Below are 22911 nucleotides of genomic sequence, written 5' to 3' on the forward strand. Positions count from 1 at the left end.
AGACTGAGAAAGTTCCTGACCACATTAATAGTACCAAAATCAATAGGCTTTAAAAACACCTATTTCTGCATCATAAACAGCAGGACACTGTTACAGGACAATGCACGCAACTGTCCAGAAAAAAAGTTTATAAGGCAAGTTGGCCACGTTGACATGCATTGACCTCAGGCCACCAGAATCACCAGCATTTCCTGAGGACAATGACAGAGGCCACTGCCTCTGAGAAATGCATACATCTCGCTGGCTGGGCCATCAGTGTTATCTCCCAGGCCTGAAATGAGTCAGTCACTCTCTGCACCTAAGACAGGAATGCCGGATCCCCACCGCTGGCCAGCACAGGCCTGTGTGAAGAGTGTAGGCAAGGGAAAGGTTCTTGAGTTTCCTGGCAGCCATGTGGTAGCCTCATAAACACCCAGGCCATTGGCCGTCCCCAGGCAGCTGCTGAGGGGATGGGAGGGCGGGCAATGGGCTCACGGGGCTCCCATCACTAGCACTAGCATGACACAGACACCCTCCAGATCCATCCAGCCGACACCGTGCTGCCCACGAGGCCCAGTGGTGACAGTGCCTTGTCATGTGACAATATTGCTGAGCGAGTGTTGGCTCAACTGCCTGGGCACAACTCTGAGTGCAGATTCGGCCTGAGTTTCTGACAAGGTGATGGCAATGGCAGAAAGGCTCAGAGCGACAGCAAGTCCAGCTAAATGCCAGAGTCCTTGAGACAGAGGGCGTGAGGAGGCTTCCCCCGACACCATCACTGCCATGGCACTGGCTGAGTCACCTTGCTGTCACACACAGTGCAGAGCTGCAATAGCCAGGCCCGGCGTGAGTCAGAAATTGGAGGCTGCGCTGTCTTTGCCACCCCTTGACCCCAGAAAGGGAGCTGCTTGGAAACACCAAGGAGGGAGGGAGGGCATGGTGGAGGTTGGGCCTCACATCACCGCTGGCCTCTCTGTACCCTGGGGAGTGTTTTACAAGAGCCAGGAGGGCCCTGTGCTCTCCAGCAAGGCAGGATCCTGCAAGGGGGTGGCCACACTGCACCCCAACTGGATGGCCCATGGGGAGTTTCACTGGAGCACCAAGAAGAGCAAACAGAATAGGCCAGAGCGAGGTGCCAACTAAGGTCTGCATTATCAGTAGCTGAAGACACATGCACCCAACTCTAGAACCTCCCCACCACATGGAGGGTGTAAAGGGATCTTTAGGAGGATTTCCTTGGAGAGAGTGGCTTGGGGGTGGTGGGAGTGGCTACATGGCCACCCCCCATCACAGTCCCAGCACAACTGTTTCAAGGCAATACATTGAGGACACCTGGTGTGTGTCCCCTCTGCTTAGGGACCTGGTGGACTATGGTCAGGGCCCCACCAAGGAACACTAGAGGATGGAAGATGGGCTGGCCTCTTGCTTTGGGGGCACAGCAAAGGACAGGTGCTGCAGCCCTGAGAACCGTCCGCACACCCACAGTTTGCTTGCCAGCGTGTTTCCCGTGGGCCCCATGTGGGCACAGGTCAGAGTGCCTGGGAGCCTCAGATCATGTCTAAGAGGTGGCAGCCAGCAGGACCTCAGAGGTGAGGCTGCAGCCAGATCTTCAGACTCCCACGGGGCTGAGGAGATGACATGGCCACCAGAATCCAGCGCAGTGAAAGGGCTCTTCAGGGGAGGATAGCTGGAGATGGCAGGCTGGGGGAAGAGTCTAGAAGAATTCAAATAAGGTCCCCATGGAGAGAGAGACAGTCTCCTTGAAACCTCTGCAGGGAGTGTGACACAGCTCACACCAGGACCAACTCAGTAAGAACCTTCCTGTTTCTCTTACCCCTCCCCTCCCCGAGGGGAATGGCTGCAACTGTGAATGGAGTTAGAAGCTTTGACTGTCACATGGGACTGGCTGTTCTAATTATTTAGCCTTTGCACACTGTGTTTTGCCACTGTGGAGACTAAAGTACTTTCAACTACTTTGGAGTGATGGAAAAGTCAAGAGTTGGCTAGAGTTTTCATTCTGGGCAGGGGAGGGATTTCCCTCAGTGAAATAACTGTGAAGGGAGAGGAGGAAAGAAACTCAAGTTCCCTGTGATCTCATCCCGTGATCATGCCAGTCTTCAAACGTCCTTCACGTTCAAGGATGAGGCTCTGCCCCAGCTTCGAGGACATCCTCTCTGCCCATCTCAGGGGACCTCACGGATCAAGTCACAAAGCAGAAATGCACTCAGAAGGGGCCAGGGTGGGGCTGTTCTCAACACACAGAGCCCTAGAGAACGCTGCAGGCTTCCCCAGTAGCTGCAGGAAGCACCATCTTTAGGAAGGAAAGGAAACTCTTTTCTGGGCATATCTTCCCTGCTCTCCACTGCTGGTGAAATCCTGTCTAGGCCTCTTCTGCATTTCTTGTTGGGCAACTGGGCACCCTCCAAATCACCAAACCAATGGCTGGCATCTTTACGTAAGTGCAGTGAAGAAGACATGAAGGAAATGACTCCAGGAGCTCCAGGCTGTGCAGGCGTTTCCTAGGGCCTGGTGGGCTGAGCCACTCTTGGGTGACTGCAGCCTTGAGCCCAGCACCCTGTCTGATCGATTCCCCATCACCCATGTTGACAAGGCATTTTCGTCATGCCTGTTCTACACGAATACGTTTGAAAAGGAGACAGAGTCCCAGAACTGGATGCTAGATTGCATGTCTCAGCTCCTCTGGGACCACCTCATTAAGATCACCAAAAGGTGTGGTCCAGTCATCTGCACCCTCTATGCGCTCAGGTGATCTTGGGGTCCACCCCTTGGGAGGTGACCCTATGCTGGGCAGTCTGAGCAGGAGGGCGGACTGACCTCAGGTGTCAAGAAGGCACGGGTCTGCCACCACCTGCCCCAGAAAACCCTGCAGAGAAGTGTCTGGAACTGACGCGCTGACTGAGGCAAGATAAGGAGCATCTAGAAGAAGTCCAGGAGGCCCTAAATGCTCTGAGAGGCTGGCAGGCAGCCAGGGAGGTAACCGGGCACCAAGGCATCGAGCTACTCACAACCCAAGATTCCCAGGAGCCAGAATCCACCCATGTTCCTGCCCCACAGGAGGATAAACACGCAAAGCTCCCTCACTTCTGTCGCAGGTCAGCTGGGGCACCCAGCAGGGCCTTGACTGCCCGGGGGTCTCTGGGGCTCACCCTCACCTGTGGTTCCTTCTGGGATCTCCATGTGGGGCTGGGCGGCAGCCTGCTCGCCAGGAGCTCTCTCATCCACTAAGGGCGCTGTCACATCTAGAAACCACCAAGAACCACCTTAGAGGGGCCAGGACGAGCCACACCCAGCCCCTCACCTTTGCTTCTTGCGCAGGAGCAATGCAGGGAGGAGGAGTGAGGAGGCGATCAGCCATATGCTAGAAAGCAGCCCTGAAGCAGGGCCTGGAGCCCCTGCTGCCAGCTCCCCAGGAAGCACACTGACATGCTGCTGAGTGGTTCTGGCTCATGAACCGCCCAGCTCATCCACCAGGAAAGCCCGGCAGCCCTGTGTAAACGCTGCAGTGAAACAGACTGCTGGGCATGGCCCCAGGCATTTTAAAAGAAGAAATACTGAAAACCAGATGATTGCTCACAACTATTTGATCCTTAAGACAGCACAGGGACTCCGGGGTTAGTGCGGGGGCCTATGGTTTTGCTGTGAGGCTTGGGCAAGTCCTTGGTCCATTTTGATTGGACGGTTTCCTCATCTGCAAAATGGCAGTGTCATCTCTAGGTGACTTCAAAGACTTCTCCCAGCTCTAACCCCTAAATCCAAGCCCATGACCCACAATTCAAAAGTGCAGAGTCCCTTGCATGGCAATAAATAGGTCTGGTCCTGTCCAGAGTCAGGCATTTGACTGTCAGATGGGTGCACCTTCACAGCAGAGGCAGGAGGGAAAGCTCGGCTACCAGGAGCTGCTGTCAGTCTCTCATCAGGTAAATGCTTCCAAATCAGCGTTCCTCCCGAGCAATGCCCTGGCACACTCCCAGGCCTTTCCGGGTACACGTAAGGAGTTGTCAGCTTTGAGGGCTTTCCAAGTTCAATGAAGGACATTTTAATTATGATTGTCTTGGGTGCAGGCGGAGCAACCAGGCAAGATCCCAGCCCCAGCAGGGCTCCCTCCACCAGGGGTGGAAGCCAATGCTCTTGAGTCTCACACCTGCACAGGGTCCAGAGGGCATTGAGACTTGTTTGGGAGATTCTTCCAGAATCCTGTTGAGGGAGCACTGAGAGTCAAGGCTTGGGAAGCTGGCATGAGGTCTGGCATCGTTTTGTAGACTTTCTCAGGATGGCAGGCAACTTGTAAAACTGTCCCGACAAGATGAGCAGGAAGTGTCTTGAGTCACTGGCTCTAAGAAGGAGCCAAGAGAATCTGATCTGGATATTCTCATGAGGCTAAGAACCTCAGCGGCAAGGCCCACGCCTGCTGCGTCCTCTAAAGTTGTAGCATTATACCAAGCAAGAGGCGGGCACTCAACAGCCACTTTCCAAATTAATCCAAAGGTGGATGCTTGGGGAGACACTTGGGCCAGTTTTTCACCCCAAGACACAAGATCCAAATGAATGTGCAGAGCCTGAAGAAGTACTGAGAAAGGAACCTTGAAACTCCATGGGGAGGATGGAAAGATAGAGGGGCAGATACTGCCAACTAGTGACTCGAAAGCCATTATTAACGTTCTTCCCCCTTGGTTTATTCTGCTAAAGAGGCTGGAAGGCAAAATGCTCAATGTCCCAGCCTTGCTTGCAGCAAGCGGTGGCCGTAAGACCCAGCTCTGGCCGATGAGACATAAGCGGAAGATTGCCACTTGCAAGAAAACTCCTGCTTTCCTAAGGGGACACATTTAGTTTCAGGGCCCTTTTGGCCACTTTACTTTGCAACTTCCTCCTGCTTCAAAGGCAGATGTGATGCCTGGAAGTGCAGCAGCCACTTTGTAACCATGAGGCAACAATCCAACCACTAAAGATGACAGAAAGTAAAGACAGGAGAGCATCAATGACCCTTGAGGTGCTAGCCAAGTCCAGACATCTGATTATGTGAGAAAAGTAACCCTCTTCATGTAAATGCCACAGTTAGTTGGGGTCTCTGTTTCTTACAGCCAAATGCAGTCTTGACTGACACAGATGGGAAGCAAGAGAAGATGGTCAAAATCAGGACTGAGGAGCACGTCAGGAAGTACGTGAGGTGCTAATAACCTAGATGCCAAGTGTCTGGAAAGGACAGGTTAGAAGGGCTGGAACAAACACCGTGGCCAAAGTCTAGAGGCCCAGGCCAGACCCAGAGCCCCCAAAATGAAGGATACTAAACCAAGATCAGAGGTCCACTGACCTGCCCCTTCCCTCAGCCAAATGGCTGCTCTGGGACCTACTGGCCCCTGAAGAAAGAGAGAGGAGGGGGCTTTTGAAGGGGGTGTGGGAGGACAATCGTATGGAGCGGGGCTTTGTGGAGCTGTGCACGGGACTCTCCAAGGGTGGCTGCCTCCAGAGCACACATGGGATGAAGGTGCCCACACTCAGCACCAGCAAGCAAGGCATCGACGCAAGGCTCAGCTCCCACCACACTGTCCTGCAAAGCACCGAACGAGTGAGCACATCTCTCAGCCAGGGGGAGCAGCAGATGCAGCCAGGAGGGAGGCTCAAAGCACGGCTAAGCACAGGCTGGAGGCATAGAGGGGGCGTCTGAAGGGGGGCCCACCTTCCGCTGTTGGAGTGCTCTTAGCATCAGAGGTTTCAGAGCCCGGTTCCTCAGATCCGTCCTCAGCGGGGGTCTGCAGGGGAGATTCTGGAACACACACAGTGAGCCCTCAGAACGGCGGCCTCTCCCCAGTGCCCCCTTTTGATCTCAGGAGCAACTGGGGAGCAGTGTCATGTGGAGCTGAAAATCGCTCCCCGTGGAAACAGCTGGAACACGGCCTTGCGACAAACCCACAAAGGGGACCAACCCCACCTCCCTCCCTGCCAACACGACTGTGCCCCACACCAGGGCCATCAGATGAGGACACAGGTGATGTGCGTTTGCTCCTGGGTGAGAGAAGAAAGTGCCTCTTAACCAGCTAGTGATGCCACCTGAGGCAAAGGTTTATCTTCCATTGGTCAACAGGCAGCGAATACCAGAAAGCCGAGCTATGCATGAACCTTCTGCTTTGTCATTGCTATTAATTAACAACAAGTAGACACCTGGAAAAACACTCAGCAATCCAACCCCTTCCTTGGAAAAGGAGTCAGCTCAGGGCAGACACGGTGCTTACTTCTAAGTGGACACTGGGCGGTGTTTGGATGCCACCAAGCTCCTTTCATAGAAAGACCTCCAAGGACTGATGGACAAGCTGTGAGTTACATTTGAAATGGCAGCCATGGGTACCTACAAGAAAACTGTCCTTTCAGAATGGGAAGCCTGGACAAGAGAGGCCCAAATGATCACAGTGGTTGACAGTCATACCCTCCACCAAGAATGTCCTTAGTAAGGCAGCTTTTGTTGGCTTAATAGAAATGAGAAAACTACCTCCTCCTCCTCCTAGAAGGGCTGAATTGTCCCTTCCCTGTGGCACTTTGGCCACTGGGAGTCAATCTGCCCTGGTTATTTTATGGGCTTATCAATGCATCATGCAGTATCCAGGGCTGAGCAGGTCAAGGCCTTACACTCTGGAAGGTTGAGACTTCTTGAGAGCCCAATGTATACAGAGCTGAGTGCTAGGTACTGGGAAGGGACAAAATGATCAGAAGATACAGCCTGTGCTCTGGGAGCACACACTCTCCTGAGGGAGGAAGGATGGCCACACAGAGCAAAAGACTCCAGGGCAGGCCCATGGCCAGCCGATAGGGTCCTCCTGGAGATGCCCCACCAGGAAGCGGGAGTTACAGGCTAGAGAGCATGGGACCAAGGGGCAAGATGGCTGGGTTCAAGTCCCAGTTCCACTTCTTTCTGCTCAGGTGGCCTTGGACCTGCCTCTCAGGGCCTCCGTTTCCTCATCTGTAAAATGGGTGAGATGACCTCAACTCTACCCGCCTCCTCCTAGAGCTGCTGGGAGAATCCCACAAGTGAATGTTGGTAAAAGCACCTTCAAATCATGAGGATTTATACATGTGGATCTAGTTCTCATTGATGTAAAGGAGGCAAATGTTTATGGGGGCAGCCCTGGGCTTCCCTTCAGTTCTGTCCCACCTGGGCTGTCCACAGGGGACCATCGTGGTAAATCATGGCTCCAACCATGATGGGTGGATGGATGGATGGATGGATGAATGGGTGGATGGGTGGATGGATGATTGGATAAATGTATTATTGGATAGATGACTGGATGGATGGGTGAATTACTGAATGATTAGATGGATGTATAATTGGATGTATAATTATATGGATGGATATATGAATTAATAATTTATTAGGTGGATGTATGAATGTATAATTGGATGGCGGTATAATTGGATGTATAATTATATGGATGTGTGTATGTATAATTGAATGATTAGATGCATGTATGAATATATAATTGGATGGATGTGTAATTGGATATATGACTGGATGATTAGATGGATGGATGGATGGATGGATGGATGGATAGATGAATGGATGGATGGATGGATGGATGGATGGGTGATGTGTAGATGATTGGATGTATGTATGATTGATTGGATGAAGATATGGGTGGATGGATAGATGGATGGATGGATGGATGGATGGATGGATGAATGGATGATGTATAGATGATGTATGTATGATCAAATGGATAATGGGATGGATAGAGGAAGGAATGATGGATAATTGGATGAATCGATGGAAGAATGAATGATGTAGAGATGTATGGTTAGATGTATGTATGATGGATGATTGATGGATGGAAGGAAGGATGGATGGATAAATGGACAGATGGATGAGCTGGTGATGTGCAGATATATGATTGGATATATGGATGATTGGATGGATGATAGGAAGGATGAAGGAAGGGATGGGTGGATGGATGAATGGATGGATGAACGGAGGGAAGAATGGATGATGTACAGATATATGATTGGATGTATGTATAATTGGATGGAGGATGGGATGGATGAAGGGATGGATGGATGGATGGATGGGTGGGTGGGTGGTGTATAGATGACTGGATGTATGCATGATTGGGTGGATGGAGGAAGATATGAGTGGATGGATGGGTGGATAGATGGATGGATGTGATGGTAACATGTAAAGCTTCCATCAGAATTTCTGAATTCTTTGCCAGTACCTCTTAGTCATCTTCCCTCAGCTCCTCCTGTGCCTGGCACTGCATGCCCAGAAAAGCCTCTCCAGTCTTCCCAGTGGTGTCTCAGCCATCAGATCAATGGTTCCTCAGCTCTCAGCTCAGTGAATTCACTCCCCTCTGTATGACAGAAATTCCTTACTCTTCATGCATATTGTGGCTGAATGGGTTTCCTCTGCTGTCTAATTGTCCTATTCATGGCTTAGACTCAACTCTGGAAGACTGGCAGATAGAGCCTCTAGAGAGTCAGGCAGATGGGGCCCAAATCCTGGCTCCACCACCTATTGGTTGTGTGAGGCTGAGCGAATTACCTAACCTCTCTCTGCCTCAGTTTTCTCCCCTGTATAATGGGCATAGTAGTAGCTCCACTGGTTCACAGGGCTTCTGTCAGCATGAAACTGTTGAATGCTTATTTAAAGCACTTTGTACCATGCCTGGCAGATGAGAAGCCCCCAATAAGTGGCAGTGATTATTTTCAGTCATTATCATGTCACCTTGGCTGAAGGGCCCAGTGTAGCACTGCTCATGCTCACCAGCAGGAACTTGAGTATTTTATTTTATTTAGTGCCAGTGGTGGTGATGCAGATATGGAATTGACGGGGAATCCTGGAGGGCCCCTAGCAGATAGCTGACGTTGCACCAGATGGACAAAGTGGCTCTGGTCATATGAGGAAAAGTCAAGCATCACGTTGTAGTCACATACCCCGTCAAGCACATGGGGACTTTTAGTCTGGAAATTGCAAACACTCCCTCTGTGGCACAGACTGCTGAGGGTCCACCTGGTGTCCATTCTCTCTACCCTCCTTGGGAACAGAGCCCTGATATGATAGAGGACAGAGCTGTGCCCAGTTAAAAGGCCACATCTTCCAGCCTCCTGGGCAGACAGGGGTGCCTAATGAGAAGCTAAGGGAAGTCATTGGATAGGAAGTCCAGGAAAATGTCTGGATGGGAGGAGCTCAGCTGAGAGGGTCTCCCTTTGTGCCCAGCTCCCCTTCCTCCTTTTCCAGGGGCCTTTCTGAACATGAGACATCTTGAACATGGAAGTCACATGCTCAGAATGGTGGGTTTTTTTTTTTTTTCTGGCTGTATGAAAAGATCATTGTCAGTTCACTGGCTGTGCAAAACAGGCTGGGTACCAGAATTGGCTTGTGGGTCATAGTTTGTGGCGCCCTGCTTTAAGGAATGGCTCTGGGGCCTCAGTGGGGGACAGGATGAAGGGCGGAGGGTGTAAAGGTCTCAGGGCTGCTGTTGCAAAACCAAGGTTTGTGGTGAGGAGGTCTGTGTCAGATGGAATGGAGGTGAGGTCCCTGGGTGCTGTGGAGGGCGGTGGGAGGAACTGGCTAGGGTCATGATGGACAAGTTGATGGTGGTGCCACGAACAGCAGTAGAGAAACCAGGAATGGCCCAGGATGGGGGAGCACAGAGTTTGGTTTTTACTTGTTAGGTTTTGGGTGTGGCTTGGGCATTCAGTGGAGTTGTCCCTTGGGCGACAGGAAGGCTCTGTTGAACTACAAGAAAGGCACTCCACCTGGGGCGGGAGTAATTTAGAGTCAGTTTCAGGATGGGACTGGTTCTGTGCATGAAGCAGAATGAGAAGATAAAAAAAAGGCAAGTGGAGTTCCACTGTGAGATCAGACACCTCACGCCCTTTGTTAAAACACTGTCCCTGGACACCTGGCCCCGGCTGCGCCCATCCCACAAAGAACAGCTAATCCTGAACAAGCTTCCAGCACGAACATAGCTCCTTGGTCCTGGAGCTTTTGCAAAAGCCTGCAAACTGCCGAAAGAAGGCTTTGGACAAATGGTGAGGCAGCATCACGCAGACTTCTGGGTTTTGTTATTTTTCAGCAGCCTTGATTGCCAGGGCACAGGGGCATCTATATGGGCATGATGGTCCCCCTTTCCCCAATCTGTCCCCAGCTTCAGCCCTACAGTCCTTATCATTTGCATTGGTCTCCTTGTCAAATCCCTTGGAAGTAGTGAAGGAGGAAGAAGCCCCATTTGCATGTCTTATCTGGAAGGCATAACAAGTTAACTCATCAACGCCTTTTAATTCATTACGGTGCACTAGTTTATAGGTAACCAACTTTCATCTACTTTACAGCTCTCTTGGGCAGGTATCCAGCCATATTTCAACTCTTAGCATCCACTTAGACACTCTTTGTTCTGGTATTTAACGTGTAGTTTCTTGTCTTATGTCACTTATTTAAAATGTTGTTAGTAAAGTGACACCTTCTGCCAAGTCAAACCTGTCACACCCGACATCAAAACAGCTCCTTGTAAGCTTTCAGTAGCAAGAATTAATTTGATGAGGATTATGAACACCTTAAGTATTACTTGCTTTCTTGGAAAGTATATTCTTTGGGTAAGCAAATTATCTTCAAATGCTTTCCTTTCAGAGCAATTTCAAAAAGGTTGGCAATTTAGATTTTGCATTTTTATACACAGTATATATAGTGCATATATATATACACACACACATATGTTTTGGCATAGAACTTCTGATCATGTTTTATGTGAAAGCTTTGAATAGTTTTAGCAAACATATTTTAGGCAACTCAAACACTAACTTGGTGAACTTGTCCTCACTTTACACATTAAATTTAGTTTTCTCTTCAGAAAATAAGAGTGGTAAAACCCACTTCTTTCCTGGACTTTATTTCATTTTTGTTTTTTGAGACAGGGTCTCGCTCTGTTGCCCAGGTTGGAGTGCAGTGGTACAATCACAGCTCACTGCAGCCTCAAACTCCTGGGCTCAGATGATTCTTCCACCTCAGCCCCGCAAGTAGCTGGGACTACAGGAGTGCGCCACCACAACTGGCTCATTTTTGTATTTTTTGTAGAGACGGGATTTCACCACGTTGCCCAGGCTCGTCTCAAACTCCTGGGCTCAAGCAATCCACCTGCCTCAGCCTTCCAAAGTGCTGGGATTATAGGCATTAGCCACCACACCTGGTCTCCTGGAGTTAATTTTAAACGAACTTGTTACTTTGGAACAGTTTCAGATTTACAGAAAACTTGTGAAGTTAGTACAGACAGTATACCCCACATCCAGTTCCCTTGTTGGGAACATCTTACAGGATCATGGTACATTTGTTGCAGCATAATACATATTTTAAACTGACTCTAAGCCAGGCTGCCCTGCCTCTAAATAGAATGTCATTTTTCACTGGCACAATTCATATGAAGCATATGTTGTGATTCTAACTTGGATTCCACCCAAGAGAGTTTAATAACTGAAGTTCCAAGGGGGCTTGGTGGAAAGAGTGACAAGGGGGAAATATGGTCCATGTGGGGCTGCAGCCATGGACCTGCTCCGGCAGCCCACGGTCTGAGCATGAGGCTCCTTTGTCATCTGTGAAGCGGACGTCATCCACCCTCACGGGCTGTTGTGAGCATCACCTGTTGCCAACAGTAGAGTGCTACAAAAATGTCCCAATTAGCAGTCTGAGGTAGTTCCCTTATAAGTAGGGTGGCATTTACTATCACCCACATCAGGACACTTGAAAGAGAAAGCAGCACTATTTTTTTTTTTTTTTTTTTTTTTTTTTAGAAGGAGTTGACTGGGCACGGTGGCTTACGCCTGCAATCCCAGCACTTTAGGAGGCTGAGGTGGGCGGATTACCTGAGATCAGGAGTCCAAGACGAACCTGGCCAACAGGGTGAAACCCCGTCTCTACTAAAAATACAAAAACTGGCCGGGCGTGGTGGTAGGCGCCTGTAATCCTAGTTACTTGGGAGGCTGAGGCAGCAGAATCGCTTGCACCCGGGAGGCGGAGGTTGTGGTGAGCTGTGACGGCGCCACTGCACTCCAGCCTGGGCGACAGAGCAAGACTCCTTCTCTCTCTCTTTTTTTTTTTTTTTTTTTAAGACGGAGTCTCGCTCTGTTGCCCAGGCTGGAGTGTAGCGGCACGATCTTGGCTCACTGCAACCTCTGCTTCCCAGGTTCAAGTGATTCTCCTGCCTCAGCCTCCTGAGTAGCTGGGACTACAGGTGCCCATCACCACACCTGGTTAATTTTTGTATTTTTAGTAGAGACAAGGTTTCACCATGTTGGCCAGGCTGGTCTCAAACTCCTGACCTCGTGATCCGTCCACCTCAGCCTCCCAAAGTGCTGGGATTATAGGCGTGAGCCACCGTGCCCGGCTGAAAGCAGCACTATTAATCATGACGCAGAACAGATGCGCTGGGATAGGGTGGGACATCCACACCCCGGTCCCAGGCACCTGGTGAGAGAACTCTTCATCTCTCTTTGTCAGGAAAAGAGGCAAAATCTGGCCCCCAATCCCAGTTTCCCCCAGCAGCACCAACTGCCAGGGGGGCAGCTGGGAGAAAGTGGTTTCAACAGGCTAACCTTCGGGGTTGAGGTCTTGGGGGCTACCACCCCTCACTTAACACATCCTGAGCACCAGGGTGGAGCAGGGACAGGGTAGGCAGTGTTGCGGGATGGAGAGGAGGAAGGGACGAGAAACAGCAGAGAAAGAAAAAGATGGAGTGGGGAGAGAAGGAGAGGGAAAGCAGGAGTGGGGGAAGTGGGAGAGGAGGTGGAAAAATTCAGTGGAGGGGGACACAGTGAGGAAGGGACTGAAAAGGATTTATTTATTATTATTATGATTTTACATGGGGGTCTCTGTCACCCAGGCTGGAGTGCAGTGGTGGGATCTTGGCTCACGGCAACCTCCGCCTCCTGGGCTCAAGTGATCCTCCTGCCTCTGCCTCTTGAGTAGCTGGGACTATAGGTGCATGCCACTATGCCCAGATAATTTTTAAAATTATTATCTGTAGAGACGAGGTCTCACTATGTTGCCTAGGCTGGTCTGGAACTCCTGGGCTCAAGCGATCCTCCCACCGCAGCCTCCCAAAGTGCTGGGATTACAGGCGTGAGCCACCGCGCCTGGCCTCTAAGAAGGATTCAAAGGAGAAAACAGGAGGTGGGGGGAGGGGGGGAGGGATAGCATTAGGAGATATACGTAATGTAAATGACGAGTTAATGGGTGCAGCACACCAACATGGCACATGTATACATATGTAACAAACCTGCACGTTGTGCACATGTACCCTAGAACTTAAAGTATGATAAAACAAAACAAAAAAAACAAAGGAGAAAACAGATCTCCTAGCTTGGAGCCTCTCAGGTGCCCTCCCTGGGGAGCTGAATCTGGCAGCACTGGCTGGAGCCGTCAGAAAGCACGTCTCCATCTTGCCGTCACCACGCGATGGCTGACCTCAGGCAGGGAGGCTGGGCCGAGCTGCATTCCCCTCTCCCTCTCACCTCCTCACCCAGAGCTTCTGGAACACCTCTGAGCAGCCCCTGCTCCTGCAATATGCCCATGTCTTCCTTCATCTACCCCCAACCCACCTGCACCCACTTTCCTAATTCCCAAATTCCTCATAATCCAACACCTTCCCTGATTCAACAGATAGAAATCTGAAACGTGCCTCCCAACCAGTCCTGGAACCTCTCCAAGCTGGGATGGCCACTCCCTGTGTGAGAAAGTTGGTGGTCCCAGCTTCCCACACTCAGGGGACCTCCCAGAGACCCCACCCACTCCAGCAATCTTCCTGAAGAGACATATCCAACAGAGGTCAGTTTTACCTCGGAACTCCATGGCTTCCATGCACTACCCATACCCTGGGCTGCAAGGTGTTTTCTTATTTTTAGCATTAAAAGAGAAAAGTAGAGTGTTTGCCATTTTGCCTCCTTAGAAATGAGTATGGAGGCAGGGACTCAGTCCATCCTGCCCTTGGGCCGCACCATGGGCTGTTGCTGTGAGCACTCACTGCCAGCCACATCCGTGGAAAGAAGGGCTCCTTGTAGCACAATCCAGCACTGAGACAGCCTGGACCAACCTTGAGACAACCTGAGACAACTTGGTCCAACCCTTAGACCAACCTGGCACTCCAGCAGTGGGTGAAGGGCCAGCATGGGGAGGCAGAGGGAGAGCTGTGTGCTCTGTGGGGTCCCCAACCATGTGGTCTGACAGTGAAATGAAACACATTTCGTTTGGAAAGAGAGAGGAAGAGGCGAAGTCCATTTGGCCAAAAGATGGTATTATAGAATGTTTAGAAGTTGATGTCATTTATTAATGTGGCTACAGTAAGAATCCCAGGGCTAACCAACTCTTGCTAAAGAGAGGCCAGTCAGGCCTGATCTAAGTAAGAGATAAAAAGCAATGTTTAAAGTCACATATTTTACATGTTAATCAATACCACTGATTTATAAGCTAACAGGTGTGGCTAATGCCTCAAAAAGGTACTCTGTATTTGAGAGATTGTCAAGGCACTACAATCTGTGTCCCTACATTCACTCATGTGGGTAACTCAAGGTAAATTTCTTTCTTTCTTTTTTCTTTTCTTTTTTTTTTTTTTGACAGGGTCTTGCTCTGTTGCTCAGGCTGGAGTGCAGTTTTATAATCACAGCTTACTGCAACCTTGAACTCCTGGGCTCAAGTGATCCTTCCGCCTCAGTATCCTGAGTAGCTAGGACTATAGACGTGCACCACACCCAGCTAATTTTTAAATTTTTTTTAGAGACGGGGTCTTGCTATGTTGCCCAGGCCGGTCTCAAATTCCTGGCCTCAAGGGATCCTCCTGCCTGGGCCTTCCAAAGTGCTGGGATTACAGGCGTGAGCCACCGTGTCTGGCCATTATCTCACTGCTTGAGTTATCCTGGCCCACTCGAATTAATGAGGCTTCACTCTACTGACAATCTAAGACAATAATGTATTTAAAACTTCTTTACAATTCTGGATGCAAACTGTTCCCGCCACCACTTGGCTTGCAGTGATCTGGGCCTGCTGTGCATGGCTGTCCACTAACCTTTCAGGCCAGCGTCCGTGTCACCCTCTTGGTCTTGGAGCATGGTGTAGCCCCCCTGATCTTTCCTGTCCCCCAACCCGTACGTCCCAGCGTGATCTTCCGTCACATCGAATTCCTGGTGGGGCTCAGCCATCCTGGTTCAAGGCTCACCTGGGGAAAGAAGAGGGGAGGATAAGTTCTGAGGAGTGTTGGGGGGCAGAGTGGGGGTGAAGAGAGAGAGGAGGCTCTCCTCCCAGTTCATGGCAGGCAGATCTCAGCCTCCCCGCTACCCTCTCCAACAGTTGGCCGCCCATCCTCATCCTGTGCTCCATATTCCTGCCCAAGCGTTATTTACGTCTATCTGCTTGCTTAATTTACCAACACTGCAGCAGTTCATATTCAAAACCACCAGGTGAGGGCCAGGCATGGTGGCTCACGCCTGTGATCCCAGCACTTTGGGAGGCCGAGGTGGGTGGATCACCCGAGGTCAGGGGATCGAGACCAGCCTGGCCAACATGGTGAAACCCCATCTCTACTAAAAATACAATAATTAGCCAGGTGTGTGGCAGGTGCCTGTAATCCCAGCTACTCGGGAGGCTGAGGCAGGAGAATCAATTGAACCTGGCAGGTGGAGGTTGCAGTGAGCTGAGATTATACCACTGCACTCCAGCCTGGGTGACAGGGTGAAACTCTGTCTCAAAACAAAAACAAAACAAAACAAATAAACCCACCAGGTGAGGCAGGTAAGGTGGGCCCGACTTGTTATTCCCAGCTCTCCTTCCACTTCATTAAAAAAATCAATGCTGCTGCCTAGCAGTTTGCTTTTTCTCTTTAATGGTGAGGGCAGGACTGAACAGGAGACGGACGGCATCAGCAGAGCCTGTCTGGTAAGGAAAGTGAGGCACGGAGAAGTGAAGGGATGGTTCAATCAGATGTCAACTGGCAGCAAAACCAACTCTTGACTCATCGGGGGTGTCCTGACTCCTCCAGCTCCGAGCTTGCTGGCTTCCTGGAGTCAGGCTGTGGCCCCATTCACCGCACCGGCACCCACCAGGTCCCCCAGGTGTGCGTTCCAACGGTGGCTCTCCTGGTGGGCTGAGAAGCACCGCACAGGGCCCAGTAGGGGCATGAGGCTTGGGATCTGAAGAGCAACACACACCCTTCTTCCCCAAAAGCCCCAGCAGGGAGACGCCACTTCAGGTCAACAGAGCCGGATAGAAACCACCATTTGCTCACACTTTGTCCTCATCTTTATTGTGAATTATTATTATTATTATTTTAAAAACAATTCATAACTTTGAATTTATGAACTTTTTTTTTTTGAGATAGAGTCTCGCTTTGTTGCCCAGGCTGGAGTGCAGTGTCGCGATCTCTGCTCCCTGCAGCCCAGGTGAGCTAGCCAATTCGGGTTGCCCCATTCAACCTTCAGCTAAAGCTTTGTGAACATTAAGAAGTTTAATGAGCACAGTGGTTTTGTTCTTTGGATTTGATCTATTCCTTTCCATGACCAGGTTTCTCCTCTTGGAACATGGTGGACAGAGGTGTGAAAGTAAAAGTAAAAATCGGATGTGCTGGCTTTTCTTACACATTTGCATATTTTCATATTCATAGCTTATGGCTATAGGAGGCCTGAAATTTTTTTTTTTTTTTTTTTTTTGGCCCCTGTGAATAATCCAGGATAAATGCTTTGTGGGTTTTCTTTGGGGGAGTGGGGATGGGGTCTCACTATGTTGCCCAGGCTGGTCTCAAACTCCTGGGCTAAAGTGATCCTCCCATTTCCGCCTCTCAAAGTGTTGGGATTACAGGCATAAGCTGCCACCATGCCTGGCTCTATTCATGGTTTGAGTAAAACAGTACTTTGCTATTTCTTGATGAGAAAAGTAATACAATCTTATTATAGAAAATGTATTTATACAAAGCAAGATGGGAAGAGAAAATCATTCCTCTGCCCAGAAACGATTACTGTTGACATCCTGCCATACCAGACTTTGACAATCACGGATTCAGCTTTTGGAATTTTGGTCCATCATAAGTGACGTGAGATTCCAGGACAGGCGGCACATGCCATCTGGCTGAGGAATAAATTTGAACCCCTCTTCCTCTATGGAGGCTGACGGGAGTGAGGCACTTAGTAGGGAATGAGCCCAATCCTCCCGGCTGCACTGCCCCATCCTAACACGGCTTTGCTGTTCTCAGTCCTCCAGGGCACACAGCGACTCTGATGAAGAGGCAAAAATGCCATTGCTTTGTGAAAAATGGCCTAGAAGCAAAAGAGAATATTCTGATCACATTTGAAAAGGCAGATACTTTGTGGTACCAGGGCTTGACTTCTAATGAATGTATAACAGGAAAGATCAGGCACTTGTGCAAACGTGTCTGTTTTCATGAATCCGTGGATTTACAAAGGTTTGGGAATGTATGTCAAGGATCTGTGATATTTCCTTTTAGCCTTTTATTCTATGCATTAAAAAATATAGTTGCAATTATGCTACTTGCTTTTTTCACATAAGATTATAGCATGAGCATTTGTTGGTCACTAAAAGCCTTTGTAAACATCAGGGGCAGTAACTACCAAATGTTCCTTCCCACATATGTACCATATTTTCCTAACCATCCCCTAATAATTAGCACTGAAATGGACTCAGATGTTCCAATATTACAAATAAAGTTGCATTAAATATCTTTTTGAAAAACTTTGTCCATAATTTTTTTTTTTTTTTTTTTAGATGGAGTTTCACTCTTGTCACCCAGGCTGGAGTGCAGTGGCACAATCTTGGCTCACTGCAACCTCCGCCTCCTTGCTTCAAGTGATTCTCCTGCCTCAGCCTCCCGAGTAGCTGGGATTACAGGCCCCAGCCACCATGCCTGGGTAATTTTTGCATTTTTAGTAGAGACAGGGTTTCACCAGACCTCAGGTGATCTGCCTGCCTCGGCCTCCCAAAGTTTAGGGATTACAGGCATGAGCCACTATGCCTGGCCGTCTTTGTCCATAGAATTTTGAGAAGCATCACCAATTGCTTTTCAAACAAGATCGGGCTTGTTGAGGGTGTTGCGGCTGTAGACACCAATTGCTTCTCAGACGCGGTGCAAGTGGGTATGAAGTGTGAGTCTTGTCAACACTGAGTTAATCATACACCTAAATAAATGCCAAGAAATTTTTGTGCTTATAGATGAAAGGTGATGTTTTACTAATGTAAACTATGAACTTGGGTGATAATGATATATTAATGAGGATTCATTGGTTGTAACAAGTGTACCACTCTGGTGCAGGACGTTGGCAGTGGGGGAGGCTATACGTGGAGGGCAGGGAACATAAGGGAAGTCTCTGTACCTTCCACTCAGTTTCACTGTGAACCTAAAAGTGCTCTAAAAAATAGTCTATTAATGTTTTTTTAAATTATATCCTAGTGTTGTTTAAATATGTGTTTTTTAAATTTTTTTTGAGACAGAGTTTCGCTCTGTTGCCCAGGCTGGACTACAATGGTACGATCTCAGCTCACTGCAACCTCTGCCTTCCGGGTTCAAGCAGTTCTCCTGTCTCAGCCTCCCGAGTAGCTGGGATCACAGGCGTGTGCCACCACACCTGGCTAATTTTTGTATTTTTTGTAGAGACGGGGTTTCACCATGTTGGCCAAGCTGGTCTAGAACTCCTGATCTCAAGTGATCTGCCTGCCTCGGCCTCCCAGAGTGCTGGGATTAAAGGTGTGAGCCACTGCACCTGGCCTGATGTTTTAATTACTAGTGAGATCAGCATTTTTCTCCTTACTCTTTTTTTTTTTTTAAGTCAGGTTCTCACTCCGTTGCTCCAGCTGGAGTGCAGTGGTGTGATCTTGGCTCACTGCAGACTCTACCTCCCGGGCTCAAGTGATCCACCCACCTCAGCCTCCTGAGTAGCTGGGACTACAGTTGCGTGCCATCACACCCGGCTAATTTTTATGTCTTTTGTAGAGGCAGGGTTTCACCATGTTGCTCAGGCTGGTGTTGAACTCCTAGGATCAAGTGATCCGCCCGCTTCAGCCTTCCAAAGTGCTAGGATTACAGGCATGAGCCACCGCGCCGACCCACTCTCATTCTTTTTGCTTGTCTGTTCAGGTCTCAGTGCTCATTCTAATGACTTGTGTGGGCTCTTAATTTATGAATACATTAACCCTTGATCATATTTGTGGCAACTATCTTCTCCAGCTGCTTGCCTTTTATTTTGGTTTCTGATGGTTTTTGATGGGCAGGGTTTAATTTTTATATAGTCAAATCTGTTTTCCTTTGTGATTTATTCCATTGCTCTATGGTATAGAAAGATCATCCATTTTCTTCTACGTTTTTAGTGGTCTAATTTTTTATATTTAATTTATTAATTCATCTGGAATATTTTTAGGTTTAAGATGGAGTGAGGTTGAAAAATTTCTCCCCAAATATAACAGCTAAAGTCAGTGGACCCGGGCCTATTTGTAGACTAATCTGCCCTCTTCCCCAGGTGAATGCACCATGTACTCTGTCCCATTTATCTGTCAATTTTGCTAGAGCCTCCTCATTTAAGCTTTGGATCTCAAGTCTTATTCTCTAGGTGGGCTTAGATATCATTTTCTTTTTCAAAATTATTTGACCTTCTTGTAAGTTTTGTCTTCCAGATGAACTTTAGAATTTTTCCTGCAAATTCTCAAAGTTCCATTGGGATTTCGGCTGGAATTGTATTATAGGCCAAATCTATAAAAATTGCTCTCTTCATGATATTTAGTTTTCCCACCCAAGAGCACAGTATGTTTTTCCATTTTTTTCTGGTTTCTGAATCTCTCAGTTGGGGGCAGAATGTAGTCCCACACCCTTCTTGCCACGGCCATGTCTCCCTGGGCTTTATGTCGCTTTTGTGAATGGGCCTCTCCCCGTCAACACATGGATGATTAATTAACCAGGGCTCTGGGGCTTATAGCAGAGATGTGGCTGGGGCACCAATCATGGCTGGGGTGCCAGTGCCGGGGCTGCCACAGTGGCAGTGGTTCCATCAGAGGTTTCCAGGGAATGAACAGGAGAGCCATTTCCCAAGCTTCTTTTGATCAGACAGATGTGATTCCCTCAGTGGGAAACCTCTCTCCATGAACTTGTGAAAAGAAGCTGCTAGAGTTCGCCAACAGGCACGTGAAAAAATGCTCATCATCACTGGCCATCAGAGAAATGCAAATCAAAACCACAGTGAGATACTATCTCACACCAGTTAGAATGGCGATCATTAAAAAGTCAGGAAACAACAAGTGCTGGAGAGGATGTGGAGAAATAGGAACACTTTTACACTGTTGGTGGGACTGTAAACTAGTTCAACCATTGTGGAAGTCAGTGTGGCGATTCCTCAGGGATCTAGAACTAGAAATACCATTTGACCCAGCCATCTCATTACTGGGTATATACCCAAAGGATTATAAATCATGCTGCTATAAAGACACATGCACACGCATGTTTATTGTGGCACTATTCACAATAGCAAAGACTTGGAACCAACCCAAATGTCCAACAACGATAGACTGGATTAAGAAAATGTGGCACATATACACCATGGAATACTATGCAGCCATAAAAAATGATGAGTTCATGTCCTTTGTAGGGACATGGATGAAGCTGGAAACCATTCTCAGCAAACTATTGCAAGGACAAAAAACCAAACACCGCATGTTCTCACTCATAGGTGGGAATTGAACAATGAGAACACAGGGACACAGGAAGGGGAACATCACACACCGGGGTGTGCTGTGGAGTGGGGGGAGGGGGGAGGGATAGCATTAGGAGATATACCTAATGTAAATGACCAGTTAATGGGTGCAGCACACCAACATGGCACATGTAAACATATGTAACAAACCTGCACGTTGTGCACATGTACCCTAGAACTTAAAGTATAATAAAAATATACATATATATATATAAAGAAGCTGCTAGAGTTCAAGATGAGTTTCACGTGATGAGCCCCATTTGCTCTGGTCTCTATGTTTGAGGTCAGTGGTCCCCAGTGAAGTGGCTGCCTATATTTTAATTCGTGGGTTCTAGAGAGAGCAGCTCCCTTTGGGGAGAGCCTCTGAAGGAACCCGGGAAGTGTGAGAAGCCAGGGGCCCGCATGCTGGACAGCTCTCTGTGCTGTGTTCATCACCAAGTCCCAAAGCCCCCCGCGGTGCCCTGAAAAGACAGGCTGGTGGTGAGGAAAGTTCTCTTCCCTTGGTCACTGAGTCCTGCCAGCCCCAGCCCACTGCCCACACACTGCGCCCCCATCCTTCAGCTCATTCCTTTGCACAGAGACAGAGCAGGTCAAAGGCACCATTTGGCCAGCCAGGCTCGACCTGGGCCTGGTCATGAGCTCTAACTCTAAGTAGACCCTGGCCACCTAAGATGCGTCTCAGCCGTTCTCAATGGGCAAATTAGGCATATATTAAAATGGAAGGGGGTGAGGCCCCATGGCTCGCACCTGTAATCCCAGCACTTTGGGAGGCCAAGGCAGGCAGATCACCTGAGGTCAGGAGCTCAAGACCAGCCTGGCCAACATAGGGAAACCCCGTCTCTACTAAAAATACAAAAATTAGCCGGGCGTGGTGGAGGGTACCTGTAATCCCAGCTACTTCGGAGGCTGAGGCTGGAGAATCACTTGAACCTAGGAGGCGGAGGTTGCAGTGAGCTGAGATTGCACCTCTGCACTCCTGCCTGGGCAATAGAGTGAGACTCCTTTCAAAAAGGAAAAAAAAAAAAAGGAAGGCGTGTTTGTGCCGTGTGAGCCGTTCTCTCCTCTGCCTTATGTTGGATTCTCAGAGGTGGCTCCCAACATGCCCGTCTTAGGTCCCACATGGGGCGGGGTTGCTTGTATTGTGGCTGCCAACATCCCTTCTCTGCACATTGACATATCACCAAGTCTATGGCGATGGGGTAAACCACTGGACACGCTGGCTGCTCCCCACTCACCTGTAGGTGGGTGAGGTGGCTGGCTTGGACTTTGTCCACAGGCAGGGGCAGCATCACAGAGGTGCCCTTGGTGAATCTGGCAGCAGCAGGCGGGGCCAATTGGATGGGTAGGGAACAACTGTTCGTAGGGAGCTGACTGCAGTGGTCCAAGCATGCAGTGAAAAGGCAGAGGTGATGGAAACAAAGGAACAGAGCCAAGAAGTGTATTTGAGAAAATACTAGACTGGGCTTCAAAATCGGGTTGGGGTCAGGGAGAGGAATTAAAAGCTCATATTATGCTAGAGGTCGGCTTGGATGGTTGGGAAATAGGGGGTGGGGGGGTCACACAGTCAAAGGGAACACCCTCAGGAGGGAAGGCAGCTAGACAAGGGTGGGTTCTGTTTTTAGGAGAGCCGCAGCTTCAAAGAATCCTGCCCTCTCTTCCCCCTGACTGCGTTTTACTAACTGGTGACTCATTTGACTTAACGAGCTCTAGAAAATTTGTTCTACTATACCCCTTGGCTTTCATTATAATTTTTTTTTTTTTTTTTTTTTTTTGAGACGGAGTCTCGCTCTTTCGCCCAGGCCGGACTGCGGTGGCGCGATCTCGGCTCACTGCAAGCTCCACCTCCTGGGTTCAAGCCATTCTCCTGCCTCAGCCTCCCGAGTAGCTGGGACCACAGGCGCCCGCCACCGCGCCTGGCTAATTCGTGTTTGTATTTTTAGTAGAGATGGGGTTTCATCATGTTAGCCAAGATGGTCTCGATCTCCTGGCCTCGTGATCCACCCACCTCGGCCTCCCAAAGTACTGGGATTACAGGCGTGAGCCACCGTGCCCGGCCGGCTTTCATTATAATTTTAAATTGATTCCTTTTTATATGATTTTATTTATTTTACTTTGCATTATTTATTTATTTGGAGACAAGGTCTTGCTCTGTCGCCCAGGCTGAGGTGCAGTGGCGCCATCACAGCTCACTGCAGCCTCGACTTCCTA

The 22911-nt window shown here is 49.2% G+C and overlaps 1 protein-coding gene across 8 annotated transcripts in view; it reads right to left on the minus strand.

Annotated features, from left to right (window-relative positions):
- The window catches only part of MAPT (microtubule associated protein tau), a 131813-nt gene that overhangs the window by 49695 nt on the left and 59207 nt on the right, over positions 1-22911 (minus strand). For 4 of the 8 annotated variants that reach the window (XM_054458844.2, XM_054458842.2, XM_063656805.1 and 1 more), the window contains exons 2-4: positions 15030-15179; positions 5675-5761; positions 3153-3239 (exon numbers count right to left, since the gene is read on the minus strand). In XM_054458844.2, coding sequence (XP_054314819.1) covers positions 3153-3239; positions 5675-5761; positions 15030-15162 — 307 coding nt within the window. In that variant the 5' untranslated portion in view covers positions 15163-15179. The remainder of the gene's footprint in view (positions 1-3152; positions 3240-5674; positions 5762-15029; positions 15180-22911) is intronic. The other 4 variants (XM_054458843.2, XM_054458847.2, XM_054458848.2 and 1 more) reach the window with 2 other exon arrangements.

This window comes from Pongo pygmaeus, chromosome 19 (assembly GCF_028885625.2).
Source record: "Pongo pygmaeus isolate AG05252 chromosome 19, NHGRI_mPonPyg2-v2.0_pri, whole genome shotgun sequence".
Classification (NCBI taxonomy): domain Eukaryota; kingdom Metazoa; phylum Chordata; class Mammalia; order Primates; family Hominidae; genus Pongo; species Pongo pygmaeus.